Here is a 23,810-nt window from a genome sequence, read left to right on the forward strand (position 1 = left end):
CCTTCTACCAAGGAGGCGGTGTACCATATATATATATTTTATATATTTATATATACAGGACTGTCTCAGAAAATTAGAATATTGTGATGAAGTTCTTTATTTTCTGGAATGCAATTAAAAAAACAAAAATGTCATGCATTCTGGATTCATTACAAATCAACTGAAATATTGCAAGCCTTTTATTCTGATTTATTGCTGATTATGGCTTACAGCTTAAGAAAACTCAAATATCCTATCTCTAAATATTAGAATATCATGAAAAAGTATACTAGTAGGGTATTAAACAAATCACTTGAATTGTCTAATTAACTCGAAACACCTGCAAGGGTTTCTTGAGCCTTGACAAACACTCAGCTGTTATAAATCTTTTTTTTTACTTGGTCTGAGGAAATATTAAAATTTTATGAGATAGGATTTTAGAGTTTTCTTAAGCTGTAAGCCATAATCAGCAATATTAAAAGAATAAAAGGCTTGCAATATTTCAGTTGATTTGTAATGAATCCAGAATGCATGACATTTTTGTTTTTTACAGAAAATAAAGAACTTTATCACAATATTCTAATTTTCTGAGACAGTCCTGTATATATGTATCTATCATCTTGTTCCTGAGTCTCTACCGGAGGCATCATCCCAACCCCCTGTGCATTATATATATATATATATATATATATATATATATATATATATATATATATATATATATATATATATATATATATATATATATAAGAGGCGGTGTACCATATATATATATTTTAGATATTTATATATATTTATATATATATATAAATATATATCCTCTTTATCCTGAGTCTCTACCAGAGGCATCATTCCAACCATCCGAGTATTATCCCGATAACACGGCCAACTGAATCCCGTATTGACCCTTTATTTCCTCTCGGATTGGCGGGCGGGCCCGATAAGCTTCCCCTCCGTGTCTAAGCTGTCTCCCCGGGGATGTATCTTTTAAGTCAAGCCACATCCACCGGTCCGTCTCCTGGCAGCGCCCCCGGAGAGTCGCTCCGCACGGTGACGCGTTTGTCATTGTGTGGACGTGAACGCCCGGCGAGTCCTCGCCCCCTAATCTCCGAGGGTCCGACCTTTCCCTTCAATGCCACGCGCGGACCGCGGCTCCTCGTCCCATTCATCGTCTTCCGCTGTGTCACGTCATATCATCTGTTTTTCTCTCCCCAACACATTTCTTCTGTTTTTATTCACAATCACATCCAGACGTGAACGAGTGTTTGTCCGGGAGCGTGTGCCAGTCGGGCGAGCGCTGCCGGAACACTGCGGGGAGTTACGTCTGTCAGAGGCCCGTCGCCTGTCCCCCGGGGTACCGGATCAACGGCGACGTTTGCGAAGGTACACCGCCTCTCATCGGAAGTATTCACAATGTACGGGAAAAAACACACGAAAACAATCGCTTTGATTATTTTTATTTTTAGTATTACTCCAGAGAGCTTTTATTTTTTACATAGTATTCGCTGCTGTTTACCTCTCAGTGTGAAGAGCTGCCTGGCTTGTCTTTGTGGGTGGCGCCCCCTAGATTTGAGACGCAAGGGTAAACCTCCCCAATACGTCTCATTATTTCCATGCCTCATAAATTGTGCCCGAGCCGAGGGCTCATCCATCGAGCGGCAGCGGCGTCCCCCGAGAGGAGTTCTCGTGCGGTTTCCAGGCGAGGAGAACTACAGCGAATCTGCGGCTCCTTGTCGAGGTAAACAGTGCTCCATCGGGCCAAATGAGCATTTAACAAAAAGTTTTTACGTGTGAGCAGGGATGGATTAACCAACGGGCCTACCGGGCCCAGGCCCAGGGGCCCAAGAGCTCAGGGGGCCCCTGGGCCTGAGCCTCCTCGCGTGACGTCGCTGTGATTAACATTGTATTGATATGAATATGATGATATGACACGATGCGCCGTAGCCGGTATATGCTGGGCATAAGTCATTCATGTCAGTAACAGGGCCCCAATAGTCCTACTGAGGGATGGATTACCGAACGAGCCTACCGGCACCAGGGGCCCGTGAGCTCAGGGGGCTCCTAAGCCAGAGCCTCTGCGTGAAGTAGCTGTTATTAACTTTGTATTGATATGATGATATGACACGATGCGCCATAGCCGGTATATGCTAGGCTTAAGTCATTCATGTCATGGTCATATAATTCGCGTTATGTTGTCTGCTCAGCTCCGGTATCGTTGTTCCATACGGACTGTTTTGTTAGCGATGTTTAATTTTTTTTTTAGATTTACATGTTTTTTTGTTTTTTTACTTCACTTTTTTTTTTTTACTTCTTCTTTTTTTTTTTTTTGCGGGTGGGGGGGGGGGGGCCTTGACACGTCCAGGCCCAGGGGCCCGTGGTTTCTTAATCCGTCCATGCGTGTGAGCTCCCAAACAGCTGCCGCTTTCAGGTCGTCGTCATAATGCGGAGAAGAAAACAAGCAAACACCCTTTTCATGGCGGGGGTGGTGTAATGAAACGCTCCTGTTGCCTCCTGTCACACATGAAGCAACATTACACGGGGAAAAACTAAGCAGTGTCTCCTTCCTCTCAACAGAACGACTCAGTCAAGACCCTGAACGCATCACTGTCTTACTAACTCGGTGTGCTCCATCTTTTACTCCATATTGACATATAGCAGTGGGGTATTAAAAGACTTCTTTTTTTTCACCACCATATATGAATTACTAGTATGCAGCGTGGAGTTTTACTGTGCACATTTGTCAAAATTCTCTTTGATTTTTTAAAATGTTGTAATTTTTATTTAATAGCCAGAAAAAGGAAACATTTAAGAAAACAATATAAATTAACAGCAGAATATGCCAGGATTAAATAAAAATAAAAAGGCTCCTTTTTCACCACCATATATGAATTACTAGTAGCTAATGCAGCGTGGAGTTCTATTCTGCAAATTTGTCAAAACTATCTTTTTTTTATTTAATAACCAGAAAAAGGACAAATTTAAGAAAACAATATAAATAACATTAGAATATGCCAGGATTAAATAAAAAGGCTTATGAAGGATATTCACAATCATCATTAAAGATAAACTTCATCAAGTACAATTTTGATTTAAAAAATCGATTAGTTTCAAAGTGAAAAGACATTACCCCGTGAAACGAAAATAATCACAAAAGAAAATAACAACAAATGACCAAATAACTAAGATCTAAATCTAATGCACTCAATGGGTGAAAAAGGGGCTCAGCTCTAAATCCACAGTAACGTTATTCATGAAACTATGAAAATATGCATTTTAATATTTTACCCGCGTATTTAAAAAAGCGGTCGTTGAGATGGATGACCATGACGGACATCTCTAAACCTCGCAGTGCTGCTGCAGGACAAGGAGAAGTCATTAGGACCCTTGAAATGTAACAGAAACCCATCCAGCAGCTGTTGAGACATTTTAATCTGCACCGAAGTGGAGACGGCATCACGGCTGAAGAGAAACACTTGAATAAAACGCTGTTTCTATCCATAAAGAAGTGTTCTTGTACAATGAATCTTGATGGCGTTTCAGACTAATCTACTCTGGAAACTAGAATGGGCACTCGGTAGAGCGCATACCTTCGCATATCACAAGATTGGGCATTGAATGATGAACATTTTGGCATGAGTTGCATGCCAATTGGATAAAAATTGACCGTGCTATGGTAAAAAGAAGATTTTGACCTTTTCATGACCTTGACCTTGACCCGATCGATCCCAAAATCGAATCAAATGCTCCCCGGATAATAACCAATCATCCCACCAAATTTCATGCGATTCGGTTTAATATTTTTTGACTTATGCGAATAACACGCACTTTTCAATGCGAAGGTAATAACGAATATAAAACACGTAGTCACTGTTTCACAATCCTGGAAATGATTGAAGTATAAAGAGAGAACGAATGAAACAGAGTCAACGTCTCACACGTTAATCCTGCGTCTCCAGCAGGAGTCTTTTCTCCCTCGGTGTCTGTCTGTCGGAGCTGAGTGAGCTCCTGCTGACTCTGTGACGGGGAAAAATAAATGCTCTCTCCCTCTCTGCAGTTTAGAGACCGACCCGATATCAGCAGGGCTGTGTTAGGCCTCCAAAACGACTATTACAGCGGTAGAATCCATAAGCTGCTTCGAAAGTACACAAACACACACACACACGCACCATAAAAACACACACACGCACACAAACGCACCACATGTAGTGTTCCTTTTGAGATTGTTCATTCACACACCGCAGAGGACTCCTGACCGCTGCTGCTGCTCATTTGATGAATTCGCCTAGCTGGAATAATTCGGGCCATTCCGGTTGAAGAGTACAGATTCCTGAGTGGAGATACCATTCTTCTACTCTTGAGTAACCTCTTGAGTAATGTCAGGCAGAGCTCCATGACAGATGAGCAGCAGGAAAGGACCTGTACAATCTGCCGTTTAACCACAGCGCCACTCAGTGGCGAAACGTGGCATTACACGTATAGTGTAGCTCGTAATGTAGTTAAACGTGTGTAGTGGATTATTAAATAATGAATAATGATAATACAAAATATATATTTTTATATATATATATATTTTAATGCTGTATTTACATGTATTGATTCCCATTAGTAATGTAAAAGTTAAATGTATAGTGTGGTGCATGAGAAAACGGTGCCATTTTGGAGACCTCACCTAAACTGTCTTCACTAACGAGGCTCCAATTTAGTTCTGCTTCACTTTTTCAAAGTCAAACTTTGCAGAGATACTCTTCAGATATTGTGCTAAGATGCTGAGGAAGTTTAAACCTTTCAGCTGCATCATTCCAAAGAGATAATCCTGATAATAAGTGCTTTTTACCAGGCAAACCAGTAACTTTCTCTAATTTGTGCTGTGTGCCATCTTCATTTCATCTTAACCAATAACATAAAGGCTGATATTTACACATCAGGAGTATTCTCACAAGTGTTTACTTTTATTCTAACATATTCAAATAGCCCTTGTGTTTTTTTTTTTAGAATGTTTTTTTTCGAGCAGAGGCCTAAAAAGAAGCTGGGGTTAAAAAGGTTAAAGGGAAACTGCTCACATTTGATTTGGGTTTTCAAGGCAGTCGGTCGTCTACTCGGTCCTCGGTAACTCGTGTCTTCGTCTTCTTCTTCCTCAGATATCGACGAGTGTGCGCAGCGGAGCCACAACTGCGGCCTCGACTTCGAGTGTGTGAACGTCGAGGGCTCGTTCAGGTGCAGCCCCAAACCCCGATGCCCCGCCGGCTTCAACCGGGACGGACAGGGCAACTGTAAAGGTGAGGGGGGGTGACGCCGAGGAAGGGATACGTGTTTTATAGCGCGTAAACGAGGGGCTTCAGCCTGTTTTGGTTTTACAGAACAATTGGAACTGTTTTCTGTTAATTGAGCGAATGATTTGAGTGAGTCACGCACACACACACACACACACACACACACACACACACGCGCGCGCGCGCAGGTGAATCGCGGCGCGCGCAGGCGGTAGCTCACGGTCCTCGGCGACCGAGGGGTTAAATGCCACACAGGCAGGAGATCAGACGGGTGGTGCTGCAGCACCGGGTGGATGAAAGCCAAGTCTCTGTCCTCCTCCAGTACAAACTGATGCCGTGGAATGAGCCCCGGGGGCAGGAGCACGGGGCAAGTCGAGGCAGCCGACGCCCTGGAAGGAGCCGGAGGAGAGAAGAGGCTCTGAGAAACGAGCAAATTGAGAAAATTACACATACACACACACTCATGCTCACACACACACACGCTCATGCTCACACACACACACACACACACACACACACACACACACACACACACACACACACACACACACACACGGCGAAGTTAATGTGAAGAGTCTGCCCTCTGCTCTCTCACTCTGCTCCTTTGGGTCTTCGGTCCGTCTTCATCTCTCTCTCTCTCTCTCTCTCTCTCTCCCTCTCTCTCACTCCCCCCTCTCTAATTCCCTCTTCATCTCCCCCTCTCTCCCTCTCCCCTCTCTCTTTCCCTCTCCATCTCCTTGTCTCTCCCTCCCTCTCTCCCTCCATCTCCCTCCCCCCCTCTCTTCTCCCTCCCTCTCCCCTCTCTCTTTCCCTCTCCATCTCCTCGTCTTTCCCTCCCTCTCTCTCTCTCTCTCTCTCCCTCTCTCGCTCTCTCTCTCTCCCTCCATCTCCCTCCCCCCCTCTCTTCTCCCTCCCTCTCTCTCTCCCTCCCCCCTCTCTCTCCCCTCCTCTCTCCCTCCATCTCCTTCCCCCCTCTCTCTTTCCCTCTCCATCTCCTCGTCTCTCTCACTCCCTCTCTCTCACTCCCCCCTCTCTAATTCCCTCTTCATCTCCCCCTCTTTCCCTCTCCATCTCCTTGTCCCTTCCTCTCTCCCTCTCTCTCTGCTCCAGATATCGATGAGTGTGACGCCTCGGCCCCGCCGTGCGGCCCTGGGTTCCTCTGCGTCAACACCGCGGGATCCCACCTGTGCCGGAGGAAGATGACGTGCAGCCGCGGCTACCGCTCCGACGCCGAGGGCTCCCGATGCGTCGGTATGACGACCAGCGTGTCCGACACCCGACGACGCAGTTTAGAGAGCAGCTCTTTGTTTCTCTCTCTCTCTCCAGTGCACAGCATGAAAGAATAAATCAGAATACTTCACACCCTGAGAATAAAACCGACGTTCGTTCATGAAGCGATGACAAGCTGAATGTCATCATTGTTGTGTTTTCTTTACCCCCTCCCCCCCCTCTCCCTCCCTCCCTCCCTCTCCCTCCCTCCCCACCATCATCTCGTCTCTCCGTCGCCGTGTGTCTTCCAGATGTGGACGAGTGCCAGAGCAGTGTGCACCGATGCGGGGAGGGCCAGCTGTGCCACAATCTGCCCGGCTCCTATCGCTGTGAATGCCAGAGCGGCTATCAGTTCGACTCGTTCAGGAGGATGTGTGTCGGTAGGCCGGGCGTTAAAACACATATGTGGTCCTTGCTCCTCATCGCCCCATCGTTCTGTTCCCTCCATCACTTGCTCACGCCGTACGGCCTCCCCTCCTCTCTACTATCTCCCTGCTCCCGTTTATTATTCTGCAGCCGGCTGCTGCTGCCCTGCTGGCCCCTGCGTCAGCCACCGGGGGGCCGATTCGCCGCGTTGTGACTCTCATAACAATGGAATCCGCTCAAGTGTTTAGACTAGCAGCAGGCAGCTGTCCCCCCCCCCACACACACACACACGCACACACACACACACTCGCTCACAACATGCACGACACGCTTGCGGAGGAAGGACGACACGCTCACACGATGATGACGCTTCTTCTTCCTCTCTCAGATGTGAATGAGTGCTGGCGCTACCCGGGCCGCCTGTGTGCCCAGACCTGCGAGAACACCCCGGGCTCCTTTGAGTGCTCGTGTACCTCTGGCTTCCGCTTATCCGCCGATGGCAAGAACTGTGAAGGTGTGTGCGTGTGTGTGTGTGTGTGTGTGTGTGTGTGTGTGTGTGCGTGTGTGTGTGTGTGTGTGTGTGTCCGTGCATGAACAGTCTAGATTCCTAGACGCATGTTGCTGAGGAGGGATGGCAGTGAGGGGTGTCAGGGAGAGACAGAGAGATGGAGAGAGAGAAGGGGGAGAGAGAGAGACAGGGATATGGAGAGAGAGAGAAACAGAGGGAGGGAGCAAGCGAGAAAGAGAGAGGGTGAGAGAGAAGGAGAAAGAGAGAGAGGGAGAGAAGGGGGAGAGAGAGACAGGGACATGGAGAGGGAGAGAGAGGGGGGAAGGGAGAGACAGAGAGAGAGAGACAGGGAGAGGGGGGGAGAGGGAGGGAGCGAGCGAGAAAGAGAGAGGGTGAGAGAGGGAGAGAGAGAAGGAGGGAGAGGGAGAAAGAGAGAGAGAGGGGGAGAAAGAGAGAGAGGGGGAGGGAGAGACAGAGAGAGAGACATGGAGAGGGAGAGAGGGAGCGAGAAAGAGAGAGAGGGAGAGAGAAGGAGAAAGAGAGAGGGAGAGAGAGATGAAGAGAGAGCGAAGACCCAATGGAGCAAAGTGAGAGAGCAGAGTGTGTGTGTGTGTGTGTGTGTGTGTGTGTGTGTGTGTGTGTGTGTGTGTGTGTGTGTGTGTGTGTGTGTGTGTGTGTGTGTGTCGGTGCATGAACAGTCTAGATTCCTTGACGCATGTTGCTGAGGAGGGATGTGTGGGGTGTCAGCGATGCCAAACCAATACAAATAAAACCCGACTGGCTTCATAACAAGGTGGTGTTCACGTGTTCGGGCGGAGACACTGAAGATCCTTCTGACCGGCGACGGTAACGAGCTCCGACCTCTCACCCCCAGATGTGAACGAGTGTTTGGCCAGCCCGTGCGGTCAGGAGTGTGCCAACATCTACGGCTCCTACCAGTGCTACTGCAGGCAGGGCTACCACCTCAGGGAGGACGGCCACACCTGTGAAGGTGGAGCAAGCTTGCAAATGTACACCCGTCCGCCCGCGGGTCGGCCTCGCGTCACTTACTTCCTCCTTTGTCGTCCGTCCAGACATGGACGAGTGCTCCCAGAACGTCGGCCACCTGTGCACCTACAAGTGCGTGAACGTTCCCGGCAGTTACCGGTGTGCCTGTCCCGAATACGGATACGACATGTCTCCCAACGGACGCTCCTGCACAGGTGAACATCACATCGCACCACATCGAAGATCAGCTCCAGCACCGAGTTGTCAGAGCCCAATGGTACTGTTTAGATTGATAGGTAGGTTGGAAGGTAGATATGTAGGTAGATAGATAGGTAGATGGATAGGTAGGTAGGTAGATAGATAGGTAGGTAGGTAGATAGATAGATGGATCGGTAGGTAGGTAGATAGGTAGGTAGATGGATAGGTAGGTAGGTAGATAGATAGATAGATAGATAGATAGATAGGTAGGTAGGTAGGTAGGTAGATAGATAGGTAGGTAGGTAGATAGATAGATGGATAGGTAGATAGGTAGGTAGATGGATAGGTAGGTAGATAGATAGATAGATGGATAGGTAGATAGGTAGGTAGCTAGGTAGATAGATGGATAGGTAGGTAGATAGATAGATGGATAGATGGGTCGGTAGATAGGTAGGTAGGTAGGTATGATAGGTAGTAGGTAGGTATGTAGGTAGGTAGATAGATAGATAGATGGATAGGTAGCTAGGTAGATAGATAGATAGATGGGTCGGTCGATAGGTAGGTAGGTAGGTATGATAGGTAGTAGGTAGGTATGTAGGCAGGTAGGTAGGTAGATAGATAGGTAGGTAGGAAGGTAGATAGATAGATAGATGGGTAGGTAGATAGGTAGGTATGATAGGTAGGTAGGTAGGTAAGTAGATAGATAGATAGGTAGGTATGTATGTAGATAGATAGCTGGGTAGGTAGGTAGATGGATATATATATATATACAGTATATACACTATCGTTCAAAAGTTTGGGATCACCCAGACAATTTCGTGTTTTCCATGAAAACTCACACTTTTATTTATCAAATGAGTTGCAAAATGTATAGAAAATATAGTCAAGACATTGACAAGGTTAGAAATAATGATTTGTATTTGAAGTATTAATTTTTTTCTTCAAACTTTGCTTTCGTCAAAGAATGCTCCTTTTGCAGCAATTACAGCATTGCAGACCTTTGGCATTCTAGCTGTTAATTTGTTGAGGTAATCTGTTGAAATGTCACCCACGCTTCCTGAAGCACCTGCCACAAGTTGGATTGGCTTGATGGGCACTTCTTGCGGACCATACGGTCAAGCTGCTCCCACAACAGCTCAATGGGGTTGAGATCTGGTGACTGTGCTGGCCACTCCATTACAGACAGCAGACCAGCTGCCTGCTTCTTCCCTCAATAGTTCTTGCACAATGTGGAGGTGTGCTTTGGGTCATTGTCCTGTTGGAGGAGGAAATTGGCTCCAATCAAGCGCTTCCCACAGGGTATGGCATGGCGTTGCAAAATGGAGTGATAGCCTTCCTTATTTAAAATCCCTTTTACCTGGTACAAATCTCCCACTTTCCCAGCACCAAAGCAGCCCCAGACCATCACATGACCTCCATCATGCTTGACAGATGGTGTCAGGCACTCTTCCAGCATCTTTTCATCTGTTCTGCATCTCACAAATGTTCTTCTGTGTGATCCAAACACCTCAAACTTGGATTCATCTGTCCATAACACCTTTTTCCAATCTTCCTCTGTCCAATGCCTGTGTTCTTTTGCCCATACCAATCTTTTCTTTTTATTGGCCAGTCTCAGATATGGCTTTTTCTTTGCCACTCTGCCTAGAAGGCCAGCATCCCGGAGTCGCCTCTTCACTGTCGACGTTTTGCGGGTACCATTTAAAGAAGCTGCCAGTTGAGGACCTGTGAGGCGTCTATTTCTCAAACTAGAGACTCTAATGTACTTGTCTTCTTGCTGAGTTGTGCACCGGGGCCTCCCACTTCTCTTTCTGCTCTGGTTAGAGCCTGTTTGTGCTGTTCTCTGAAGGGAGTAGTACACACCAGGCGCGTCTCTAGGATTTGGATATATCCGGGGCTTAGCCAGTGCGAGCGTTGTCGACGGGGGGGGTGCTAGTGAGTTTTTCGAGTGAGAGTGTGCTCACCTGTGTGCGCGGATGTGTCGGCGCGTATCACGGCAGAGCGATGTACGTTATGGGAGCGGCGGCGCTGGGCTTAGCCCAGAGGAGTGAAGCAGCGAAATTTGTAGACATAGAAACACTCTCAGACAGCAGCTTGCTGTTACGTGCGCCTGCTGCCAGTCTGACTCCGCTGTTTTGGGTGAATGACGTCACGTGCGACCTGGAGGTGTTAACCACTTGTGTACCAAATTTTTTTTTTTTTGGTTGAAAACATTCGGGGCTAATGAAAAAACATCCGGGGCTTTAGCCCCGGGTTTTTTAGCCTAGGGACGCCACTGGTACACACCGCTGTAGGAAATGTTCAGTTTCTTTACAATTTCTCGCATGGAATAGCCTTCATTTCTAAGAACAAGAATAGACTGGCGAGTTTCACATGAAACTTCTTTTTTTCTGGCCATTTTGAGAGTCTTATCGAACCCACAAATGTGATGCTCCAGATAATCAACTAGCTCAAAGGAAGGCCAGTTGTATAGCTTATATCTCCAGCATAACTGTTTTCAGCTGTCCTAACATAATTGCACAAGGGTTTTCAAGGGTTTTCTAATCATCCATTAGTCTTCTAAGGCGATTAGCAAACACAATGTACCATTAGAACACTGGAGTGATAGTTGATGGAAATGGGCCTCTATACACCTATGGAGATATTTCAACCAGACGTTTCCACCTAGAATAGTCATTTACCACATTAACAATGTATAGAGTGTATTTCTGATTGATTTAATGTTATCTTCATTGAAAAAAACAATGCTTTTCTTTGAAAAATAAGGACATTTCTAAGTGATCCCAAACTTTTGAACGGTAGTGTATATATATATTTATATATAGATATATAGATAGATATATAGATTGGTAGCAATACATGTAGGCTGCTGTAGGCTATGTTTAGACTTCTTAAACTCAACCAAACTGCGACTCGAAAAATAGAAAAGTATATTAATTAAACGGTCAAATAATAAGTCAACTGACTTTAAAAACTAGGCTTCTCACAGGACTCCAATTCCAATATCCTGGGTTGAGCCTGATCCACCACAACATGTGTCACACATTTATACGACAATAACTATGACGACTACGACTGAATCTTAAAGCCCACGATTGCTGAAATGAGTAGCATGTTCCTGGCCGGGCGTGAACAGCTGCTGTGTGACTTTTCTCACCCCTCTGGATTCGTAAAAGCACTCCTCATCTCACTCTTCACAGAGTGTGTGGTTCGGCTCAGATACATAGAAGTGTTTTACAGTGGCTCAGTAATCACACAGACGGTAAAGACGTAATCGGCCTCGAAATATTGTCTTGCTAATTTAATTGTTTTATCCCTGGAGCAGCCCCCCCCCCCCCCCCCCCCACATACATGTTTCTGCAGCGAGGCTCTTCCTCACAGTTCAATGGTGCCGTGACTAACGAGCCTTTCCTCGCCTCCATGCAGTAACACAGACCCTCTGCATTAACCGTGTGCTTTAGATATCGACGAGTGCGCGGCGGGGGCCCATAACTGCTCTCTGGCCGAGAGCTGCTACAACATCCAGGGAGGATACCGCTGCCTCTCCCTCGACTGCCCGCCCAACTACCGCAAAGTGTCCGACACGTAAGCCTCTGAAATCACCTCTCCGGGCTCACGCATCGTATGATGCTAGTGGGGATATGTCTTCCCCATGTATTAAGGAAATAAAATAAATTCAATCTATTTAAAGTAGATTAGGACAACTTGTAAATCAGCATGATGGTATCAACTGATATCATGCACAATATCATGTGCAATTTTACTTTTTACTACTTTAATTACTACTTTTATTATTATTATTAATAATCAATATCAATATGATTCCTTATGCACAATATATATTTTTTATTATATCATGCACTTTAATTACTACTTTTATTATTATTATTATTAATAATAATCAATATCAATATGATTCCATATGGAAAATATAACTTTTTTTAGTATATCATGCACAATATCTTGTGCAATTGTACTATTGATTACTTTAATTATTACTTTTATATTACTCTTGGTTTACCAGGCACTATTTATTACTCTTTAGTTTTACATTTTCTTTTGAAATATTTGGTGCAAGTATTTCTTTCAAGATAAATAAAGTTATATCTCACACAATGTTTTGCAGAATCTGTGACAGTCATGTGCATCCTTTGTTTATATGACTCTTGCTTTACAGATAAAAGATAAAAAATACTCTCCAGATAAAATACTCTCCAGATAAAGTACAGATAAAGTAGTCTCTTTAAAGTACTCTCCAGATAAAGTACTCTCCAGATAAAATACCCTCTAGATAAAATACTCTCCAGATAAAATACTCTCCAGATAAAGTAGTCTCCAGATAAAGTGCTCTCCATATAAAGTACTCTCCAGGTAAAATACTCTCCAGATAAAATACTCTCCAGATAAAATACTCTCCAGATAAAGTAGTCTTCAGATAAAGTACTCTCCAAATAAAATACTCTCCATATAAAGTGCTCTCCAGGTAAAATACTCTCCAGATAAAATACTCTCCAGATAAAATACTCTCCAGATAAAGTAGTCTTCAGATAAAGTACTCTCCAAATAAAATACTCTCCATATAAAGTGCTCTCCATATAAAGTAGTCTCCAGGTAAAATACTCTCCATATAAAGTACTCTCCAGGTAAAATACTCTCCATATAAAGTGCTCTCCAGGCAAAATACTCTCCATATAAAGTACTCTCCAAATAAAATACTCTCCATATAAAGTGCTCTCCAGGTAAAATACTCTCCATATAAAATACTCTCCATATAAAATACTCTCCATATAAAGTGCTCTCCAGGTAAAATACTCTCCATATAAAATACTCTCCAGGTAAAATACTCTCCATATAAAGTGCTCTCCAGGCAAAATACTCTCCATATAAAGTACTCTCCAGGTAAAATACTCTCCATATAAAATACTCTCCAGATAAAATACTCTCCATATAAAGTACTCTCCAGGTAAAATACTCTCCATATAAAGTGCTCTCCAGGCAAAATACTCTCCATATAAAGTACTCTCCAAATAAAATACTCTCCATATAAAGTGCTCTCCATATAAAATACTCTCCATATAAAGTACTCTCCAGGTAAAATACTCTCCATATAAAGTGCTCTCCAGGTAAAATACTCTCCAGATAAAATACTCTCCATATAAAATACTCTCCATATAAAGTGCTCTCCAGGTAAAATACTCTCCATATAAAATACTCTCCATATAAAATACTCTCCATATAAAATACTCTCCAGATAAAATACTCTCCAGCTAAAGCCCTGCGCTGTGCCTTGCAGGCGCTGCGAGCGGATCAGCTGCCCCAACTACCTGGAGTGTCAGACGTCCCCCCTGAGGATCACCTCCTACTACCTCAGCTTCCAGTCCAACATCGTCATCCCCGCTCAGATCTTCCGCATCGGACCCTCCCCGGCCTACTCGGGAGACAACGTCATCGTGGGCATCGCGCAGGGCAACGAGGAGAACTACTTCGGCACCCGGAAGCTGAACGCCTACACGGGCGCCGTGTACCTGAACCGCCAGGTGGAGGGCCCGCGGGACTTCTGCATCCACGTGGACATGAAGCTCTGGAGACGGGGCACGTTTACCACCTTCCAGGCCAAGATCTTCGTCTTCATCACGGGCAACTCCCTCTAGCGGGCTCGGAGATGTGCCCACGAAGGACCCTTAGGCGTGGCACGAAGGACCCTTAGGCATGGCACGAAGGACCCTTAGACGTGCCACGAAGGACCCTTAGGCGTGGCACGAAGGACTCCTTTTGTTCCTGTCCGCTAGTTAACGATGTCACAAAGTGCACCACTCGTCCGCCATGATTGGGTCGAGTGGTTATACTCGTCCAGTTGAAGTTAACGTCCACTAGTGGAATATTCATTCTGTTTTTACCACAATTGCATAAAAACATCTGTAATAATAGTTCTTTTGGTCTCCCATATTTCTCATTAACCTCCCTGCTCTCACAAAGCCATTTCAATCAGATTTTTTTTTTTAAAGAATGAGGTTGGAGCTACAAAAATATTTATTATGCCACCCGAATGAAACAATTTGCCATTGTTTTGGGATTATTTTAACCAGATGGAAAGCATACAAGTGACATTTGTCTCCCAGATTTCTGCTCTGAGGTGAAAGCAGAAGAAATAGTTTTGTACGAGTTTCATGCCTTTCTGTTTTTGTTTTTGTCTTTGAAGTATTCCACATTATATATCATTTGATATTATACTCTACACAGTGTATTTGTTGTATCCCTGTAATCAGACACATTATAAATGGATGTATTATAGTTCTTACGCTAGATTTCTAAGTATTTTAGAAAAACGTTTTTTTTTAAACACCAACGTGGTTTGGTGAGAATTGGCTGATTTGATTTATGAGGAATATTTTTTGTAATTCTCACTGGATAAACTTTGATCATGTGCATATATATATATATATACACATATATATACATATATATATATACATATTTATAAATACATATACATATATATAGAAACATATATAAATATACATATATATAAATATGTTTATATATATAAATATGTATATATCAATATGTATATATATATATATACATATATATACGCTGTATTGCAAAAAGTTGAAATGTGAAAAACCCCTCTTGTCAGGGCATGTCACAGTCAATATTCATGTCTATTTACATACCTGTTCACACCTTGAGCGTCATCCATCAACGCACGGCTGCTTGACGCGCGCGCACACTTTATGACGGCCAATAAAAGCAATGATCGTGTTTGAGAGATGAAACTGAAACGATTACAGTCCTCTCGTGTGTTTGCGTGACATCTTGTTGGCTCCAGCAACACACACACACACACACACACACACAGACACACGCACAAACACACACACACTGCAGATTGTAACATGGACAGAGTTACACTCCCACCTACAGGACGAAAGTAGAACTACACCCTCACGTTTTGGCTTTCTCCCAAAATAACTTAATTTGTTTTAAACATCGAAGTGTGCTTACTTTATTATTATTTTTGAACACATTTGAGCCAATTGAAGTAGAAAGAAGTAAAATAAAGACAAAATAGCCGAAATGATTTTCTTTGTTATATGCTCTACTTTAAGCTATAAGGGGATCTTCTGCATGCACCTTCTCAGAGTTCAGTGAACCTCCCAGACCTGCTGTAATCACAGGAAAGGGTGTGTGTGTGTGTGTGTGTGTGTGTGTGTGTGTGTGTGTGTGCGTGTGTGTCTCCGTGACAGCCGTATTAATGCAAACGGAGCCGCTCGCCAGTTTTCTGGCCTCCCGAGATGAGTTATGCTGTCAAAGGTCATTTCAACACAAAACCAGACTGACTTCTGGGATGTTCTGCACTCGTTTTCAGTCCCTCGCTCTCCTCCGTCGGTGAAAACGATAATAGCCGGTTTACTCCCCACAAGAGTGGAGGAAACATTCAATAGAGCTCTCGTTACTCTTGGAGTCCGAGACGTTCCTCCCGACATAACTCAGAATAATAGCTGTACGTGTGTGTGTGTGTGTGTGTGTGTGTGTGTGTGTGTGTGTGAGTGTGTTAAACACACCCAGTGAGTGAGATGCCACTCTTGGTATGTACAGGCACATTACGAGCCCCGGAGCTGAGATTGATGTCTCTTTCCCCTAATTAGCTCTATCTGCTCTTCAAGATTAGGTGGTGCTGTGTTTCAGGGACAGTGAATCACGCATCCCAGACAAGCGGAAGACACACACACATCCATTACGGGGTCCGAGGGACACTGACGGGAAGTTTTTTTGGAAAATGTATCCAGACAAAAGAAAGAGAGCTAGAGGACCGGGTAGTTAGAGAAGCTCATTTGGGCCACGATAACACCATCTTGAGTGGACGTATGAATTAGATTGGAGTGCCTTTGATGATGTGATGAGGCGTTGGTCTTCGGCGGCGGGGGACGTGGCGGGCGCTCTGGGGGGAATGAACGGGGAATGCTTTCCCTTCATCGGAAGTAAATGATGACATGCCCTCAAGCAAAATGCACTCCATCCACATTGCTCCTGAAACCCAGTGCCCACTGGGGCTGGTTGGACCTGGGGTTATATACTCTCATTTTTCATATGACTGCTGAGGCATTAACCCAAACATGTATAGTCTACCACAGCTCTTTATATCTACATGTCGCTACTCGTTACTGATTGTATATGTTCATCCTTTGCACTGGTTGGGACAGTTGTTCGACAACCTGTCCAACTTGTTCAACAGTTTTTTTTTACGACTTGAACTCGTTCAATCGATCGAAAATACTCACGTTTTGGTTAGACAACGCGTGTAATACGAAAAGGAACTTGGTGTAAACAGCACGTCGGTGCTGGAGGGCGTTAACCCATCGCGTCGGACCCAAACAAGGGTCGATTTTTACCCAGAAATGCTTGCGATCGTGTCCTGGTATCCGACTTGAGTCAGACGTAAGAGCACATTCATTCACAAACACACGTAGAACCGTGTGACTGTCTATCTGAGCGACTATTCAAGGAAAACAACACAATCTACTGTGCAAGCGACTGTACAGTGGAGGTCGGGAAGGAGTGTGCGTGGGGCGGAGGCACTTGTCTTTGATAGCTCAGGTGGTCATCACCTGAGGGGGAAGACGAGCGTGAATGGGCATTCTGAGCAGCAGACAAGCACAGGCTAGCGCTCCCCCTCCCCATGGCTGCCGCGAACAGGGGGAAGTCTGCATCAGTAGATCGGGGCCGAGGCCGAGGCCACTCCGTACGGTACACTCAAAAAAACGATTCAAGCCCTTCTTAGAGGTGACACATTTAAATATTGTTTGATACATTTAAATAAATCAATTACAAAACGAAGATATTTATATTGAATGGGTGTAACACAAAATGTATGAATACTTTCATTTATTAGATTTATTTAGATTACACTCACAAAAACGATTCACGCCCTTCTTCGAGGTGACACATTTAAATATTGTTTGACACATTTAAATAAATCAATTACAAAAATAGATATTTATATTTAATGGGTGTAACACAAAATGTATGAATACTTTCATTTATTAGATTTATTTAGGTTAGATGGTGTGCATATCAACTCAAAATAAATGTGTTTCATTGAAGACTACCCTTTGCGCATGCACCAGCTGAAAATCAGTTGTTTACATGAGGTGAAGACACTTTCTTGGCTGTATGGTGGTGTAGTGGCTAGCACTGTCGCCTCACAGCCAGAGGTCCGTGGGTTCAATTCCCAGTCCGGGTGTTCCTTCTGTGTGGAGTTTGCATATTTTGTTAGTTAGTTAGTTTATATTTTGAGTTGGACAAACACAAATTAATTAAATGTAATGAATATAGTTATTTTATTTGAGATGTATTTGATACAAATGAGTTGGACTAACTTAATTACATTTTATTGCACTGATGTGCTAAATTTGAGTTGGAGTTGCATATAATTATTGGATGGAAAACCTGCCAACAATTTAATTGAGTTCATCCAATGAGTCATTTCTTTGAGTGTAGCGGAGGGCACGGGCTCGACCTTCCCGAACTCCCGCCGTGATTGGCCGGGTCAGACGCGAGGGGGTCTCGAAGCGCGATGCGATTGGTCGATCCGACAGTGTTATCACTGCAGATGATGTCGCGTGTCAACATTTCTATTACGAGCAATTATATTGACAGGAGGGGTGCGATGATTGATTACCTTAGGGTCAATTTGACCCCATTCAATGTTTAACCCTCCTGTTACCTTTATATTTACTGACATATTTTACCCTCGGGGTCAATTTGACCCCAGCAACTAAAACCTCCAGAAAATTATTAGAATTAATATTGTTTTCCAAGTTTAAGTGTGAGGTACTTTATGTTTGTTTGTTGACTACCTAAATAGCCCTTTAAATATATAAAAAAGTTGATATTTCTGATATGTTTGACACAGTGAAAAATAGCCTGGGGTCAAATTGACCCCAAAGAACACCGACATTAAACATTGAATGGGGTCAAATTGACCCTAAGGTAACAGGAGGGTTAAAGGTTACGGGCGGGCCAAAAGGGTCACGCCCATGTCGCCCGTGAACAGACGCTTCAGAGAGCCCATGAGACAATATAGAGTTAAAGATAGAAAATTACAGACGTCAAGTTTTGTCTTTACAGGAAAGAAAAAGCCAGAGCTGAGAAATGCAGAAGGAAAGCCAGCGAGAGGAATTTGCCTGAGAGTTGAATGAAGGAAGGTATGCGAGGCTTCCTGTCATGTCGAGGCGCCTGATAGCTCCGACGAGGTGTCATGCTATCACACCTTTTTGGCAGATATTGCACCACATCCCTGATTTCCCACCTTTTGGAACGGAATCGATGGAGACGCGTGTTCAGAACCATCTCGCCGATCATCTGGGCCTCCGGTCCGACCTGCGAGGCGGGTTACATGTAAGAGATACAGGTTTAGAGATTTACCCCCCCCCTCCCCTCCCCCTCCCCCGAGGGCAGATACAAAGGAAAGCAGAGCTCATCCCCGGAGGATCGCGTTGACCTGAGGGGATGAGCCCTTCTCCAGGTTCTCCCTGGGTGGGAAAAGATTGACTGGAGTCCTAATCACAGGTCGACACCTTGGAGACGGTTCCTCTGACCAATGGGAGACGAGCTGCAGACGATGCCTTCGCCTTGTCAACCGCCGCTCTGACAGATCGCAATGCCAGACATCCTCGGCATGTGTGACTTTTGACACCACAAACCGTGTTATTTACTTTCTGGATGTACTGTATGGACTCAGAGTATGGGTGCAATTGTATATATATACAAAGGTATCCAGTGCGTATCCACTGTATCCTAATTGGTCATCTGGTGATATATTGACTTTGCCTCAAAGTGCCACCATTTTGAGTAAAACATCTCCGTTACACTCGGGGTGGATTCACGATGACGCTTATTATCCGTGAGTTTATTCCGTGTTCAGCGCTAATTAGCGAATGCTAACACGTCAACCCACTAGACCAGGGGTGGCCAACACGCGGCTCGCGAGCCTCATGCGGCTCTTTGCCTGGTGTCATGCGGCTCTTACGTTCATATCTAAGTTTATGTTTTTTTGTATGTGCGTGTTCGCTATGCTTGAGTTCAATACGGTATTTTTCGTCAAACGCGCATGCGTGAGATGAAAAAACCGCAAAGTTTCCCAGTAGGGCACGGGTCTCAAACTCGTGGGCCAAACGCGGAAAGACCACATCCGAATGTCGAGCGGGCCGTTCTACGGTGGGTTACGCGAATGAAAGTGTCCGAAAATCAAACACTGCACTTACGCCATGAACGCCGCATTATGGGCAGCTGGATGTCCCGCACTATGGCTAAAGTAGTTTACGGTGACGCTTTCGCCAGCCGCCCTCAATTCAGCGGACACGGTGTAAGAGCAGCGTTGGAGAACCGCATCCGAATGTCGAACACTCTCTTCGGCTAAAGTGGTTTATTGGTGGGCGTTTGATTACTCCAGCCCCCCCCCCCAAGTGCACCGTTCGATTTTCGGACACCTGTTCTGATTGACACCATGTGAAGGAATTGCATTGAGTGGCAACAACGGAATTAAGCCAGATTTGAAGAGGATTGTTCAAGGCAAGGAATCCCATAAGTCCCACTATGCAACATGCATAGTAAAAGAAAAACGCTATTGTAAATTATTCTATTTTTGTTTGTGGACTTGGTTGAACTGAGATAATGTGTGTTTGTGTGTGTGTGCGTGAGACAGTGTACACAATGTTCATTGTTGAACATGACAGACCTGTTGTCTTAGTACTGTAGGAGTCCATTTCTGTCATTATCATGTTGGTGTGTGACATTTACAACAAATCTGGCTGATCAGAGGTGTGTGTGTGCGCGCGCACACATATGTGTATGATGTGGCTCTTTGCGGTGACACAGTAAAAAATGTGGCTCTTAGTCTCTGACTGGTTGGCCACCCCTGCACTAGACTGAGATTTTCACAGGCACAACTATTCCCTCCTAAACGTCTCAGCGTTATCATTGTGAGCCTGTTAGCATGCTGTTGTTAGCATTTAGCTCAGAGCACCACTAATGAGAAGCTAGCTAGCAGAACTCTTTACACATAAGCAACCAGTTGTTAATGGACCAGGTATAAGTTCACATATTTAAACTAATACAATCCAGTGTAATAAACAAACAATACTGTTTTGATGAAGACAGAACTCGACAATAAGCTTTGTGGAGTTCATACGGTTGTAAACTTTAGTTGAAACTGATATTTACCAGATTTTACTAAATTATTGGTGCCGTGTTCCAGTCCTCAGCATCTAGACGTCGCAATTAAATACCGCCTCTTTGATGACGATGAAGACGACGAAGACGACGACGCATCGGCAGACAAGAGTATATCGGTAGCTCATCTGTAATCCGAAGCGTTTGTGTTTATCTAACTCTCCCACCAATCTCTTGGAGTTGTGATTAAAAAAAAAGAAAAGAAAAGAGAAGAAGGGCCTCCCCAATTTAAGCGGTATGAAATTTCACAATATTCAGCAAATGAATTTGCAAGATGCAACAGGCAGCGCGCTGCTTTCATGGCTGTCTGCATACCGATGTGACCGCAGTCTAACTATTACTCTCTTTATCTCTGCCCCCTCCGGCACTAGGGGAGAAAGAAGGAAGAAAAAAACCTGTGTTCTCTATCCAAGAGAAAACTTAAAACTTCTGTGGGATGTGTACATTTGTTTATCTTCACCCTGAAGTCTTTAAAAAATAAAAAAATAAAAAATCTGTATTCCTATTTTTTTATGATAAAGCTCTTTCATTTATAGGAAGAGAGCAGGAATCTGCTTATTCTTGAATGATCAGATATGAAACGGTACAATGTTTATCTAACAGAGATTGATGTGTGGACTGGTGTGTGTTCATTCTGACTGACAGCTGCTCAATAGCGGCAATCGGCATGAATCGGTATTATTTACTTTTAATGATTTTATTACTTACTTTTAATGTGCTGTACTGTAGCTTTGCATTGTGTGTATTTTGTGTTCTTCTTACCACATATACTGTTGTTGTGTCTTATCCTGTGCTGTTTGTTATGGTTTTATATTAATTATAGTCTGCCAAGGGACTACAGATGCTAATTAGCTGTATAGCTACAATCTGGTCCAGCGCATCATATGGTGACTCATATGTTTTAACTGGACGTGGTAACTTTTAAATACAAATAATAACTAGAACGGGCACTCGGTAGAGCGCATACCTTCGCATATCACACGATTGGGCATTAAATTATGAACATGTTGGCATTAGTTGCATGCCAATTGGATTAAAATTGACCACGCTATGCTAAAAAGAAGATTTTGACCTTTTCACAACTTTGACCTTGACCTTTGACCCGATCGATCCCAAAATCGAATCAAATGGTTCCCGGATAATAACCAATCATCCCACCAAATCACATGTGATTTGGTTTAATACTTTTTGAGTTCTGCGAATAACACGCATACAAATAAATAAATAAATAAATAAATACACGGCGATCAAAACATAATCTTCCGCATTTTCAATGCGAAGGTAATCATGTAATTCGTTGCACTTTATACGCTTCAAAAACACATATATTTAAATTAATTATTTTAACGGCAGGTGGATTTTGTTGTTATTTCTGTCTTAATTGTCTAACTTGTCACCGATGTGCGTATGACTCACGAGCGACACGCCCAGGTAATGGTCTCGTTGCAGCGGGGGGAAAGTTCCCCGACTCTTCGAGAGAACTTTGCGAGTATAGCCTGTGGGAACGCTGAGGAACACCCGCTTGTGTTCCCAAATATTTACAGACCCCAGTTGTGGAAAACAACTTCACCGGACACACATGTATAAATGTTTTCTGTCTGACAGCAACAGGAACTAAAGTCTCATCATGATGAAACAATGCCACTGCAAAGACAGAGAACCTCTGAGACCTGACCACATAAATATCACTTTAGCGTTGGTTTTGTTTGGCCAGGTTTTGAGATATCTCTCTGATGCCTCTACATAGTGCAAATACAGGTGTGTGTGTGTGTGTGTGTGTGTGTGTATGTGTGTGTAGGTTGTCTTGCCTCTTGTGGATTAATCTGTTATTACACACGTTTCTCTCCGTCCGTCAGGGTTCTTCGTGCGGAGGCCTTAAAAAATAGAGAGCTGAAGGGATGAGTCCTAAAACCTGAATATGAGTTTGAATTATAGTTTATTTTCTGCAATAATCCAAAAACCAATGGGATTATTTTTCCATTGGCTCTTTGTAAAGGGAACCCTCTGCATTTTGGACAGACGTGGATGTAAACTACAACATGACCGGTCTGAATATACGGACTGATATCTCAAAACCTCGGCAGATTATTAAATACTTTGGATTATTGTGTCGAGGTCATTGCTGACGCAGCGGAACAGCGATAACTCAAGAGTTATAACATTTAATAATATGATAACTCAACACTAACTCACTACACGTATCATGTGCAATTTGTCACATAATATTACTATCTGTAATTTAAAACTCTATCCAACACTGAACATACTAGCACCTTTCTTGTTCTTGTACACATTACCACCTTCTGTAGTGTTTTCTTTATTATTTTGTATCATTACCTTCGCATTGAAAATGCGGAAGGTTATGCTTTGATCCCCGTGTATTTATTTATTTATTTGTATGCGTGTTACTCGCATAAGTCAAAAAGTATTAAACCGAATCGCATGAAATTTGGTGGGATGATTGTTTATTATCCGGGGACCATTTAATTTGATTTTGGGATCGATCGGGTCAAAGGTCAAGGTCATGAAAAGGTCAAAATCCTCTTTTTACCATAGCACGGTCAATTTCTATCCAATTGGCATGCAACTAATGCCAAAATGTTCATAATTCAATGCCCAATCTTGTGATATGCGAAGGTATGCGCTCTACCGAGTGCCCGTTCTAGTTTCTCTCTTATTATAATGTTATTTCTAAACTGTTGACTCAGAGAGTCCAGAGATGACTGAATAACGATCAATTTATGGAAACATGTGACTGGCTGTGAGTCTCTGCCACTGCTCCCTCTGTGTCCTCGCCTGCTCCCTTTTATCTCCCCACCCGCCTGACACATCTGACCTCGAACGCACTCATAAATACAGCCGACAGACGAGCAAACGGCCAAACGATGAAGATGAAGACTTCCCCGGTGTTGCTTCTGGTACTGATGTCCTGCGGTCTTCGCGGCGCTCAGACACGGAGCGCCGACGATGCCGCGGCTCAGACTCGGCGGCCCGGGACCGAC

General features: G+C 44.0%; 1 protein-coding gene across 2 annotated transcripts in view; it reads left to right on the forward strand.

Annotated features, from left to right (window-relative positions):
* Positions 1–15,367, forward strand: part of LOC130199042 (fibulin-2-like) — a 34,450-nt gene extending 19,083 nt beyond the window's left edge. The window contains exons 9-17 of one of the 2 annotated variants that reach the window (XM_056422223.1): positions 1,231–1,362; positions 5,118–5,255; positions 6,360–6,500; positions 6,770–6,898; positions 7,273–7,398; positions 8,267–8,383; positions 8,466–8,594; positions 12,036–12,159; positions 13,868–15,367. In XM_056422223.1, coding sequence (XP_056278198.1) covers positions 1,231–1,362; positions 5,118–5,255; positions 6,360–6,500; positions 6,770–6,898; positions 7,273–7,398; positions 8,267–8,383; positions 8,466–8,594; positions 12,036–12,159; positions 13,868–14,225 — 1,394 coding nt within the window. In that variant the 3' untranslated portion in view covers positions 14,226–15,367. The remainder of the gene's footprint in view (positions 1–1,230; positions 1,363–5,117; positions 5,256–6,359; positions 6,501–6,769; positions 6,899–7,272; positions 7,399–8,266; positions 8,384–8,465; positions 8,595–12,035; positions 12,160–13,867) is intronic. The other variant, XM_056422224.1, reaches the window with a different exon arrangement.
* The last annotated feature ends 8,443 nt before the right edge of the window (positions 15,368–23,810 follow it).

The sequence above is a fragment of the Pseudoliparis swirei genome, chromosome 9 (genome assembly GCF_029220125.1).
Source record: "Pseudoliparis swirei isolate HS2019 ecotype Mariana Trench chromosome 9, NWPU_hadal_v1, whole genome shotgun sequence".
NCBI lineage: Eukaryota > Metazoa > Chordata > Actinopteri > Perciformes > Liparidae > Pseudoliparis > Pseudoliparis swirei.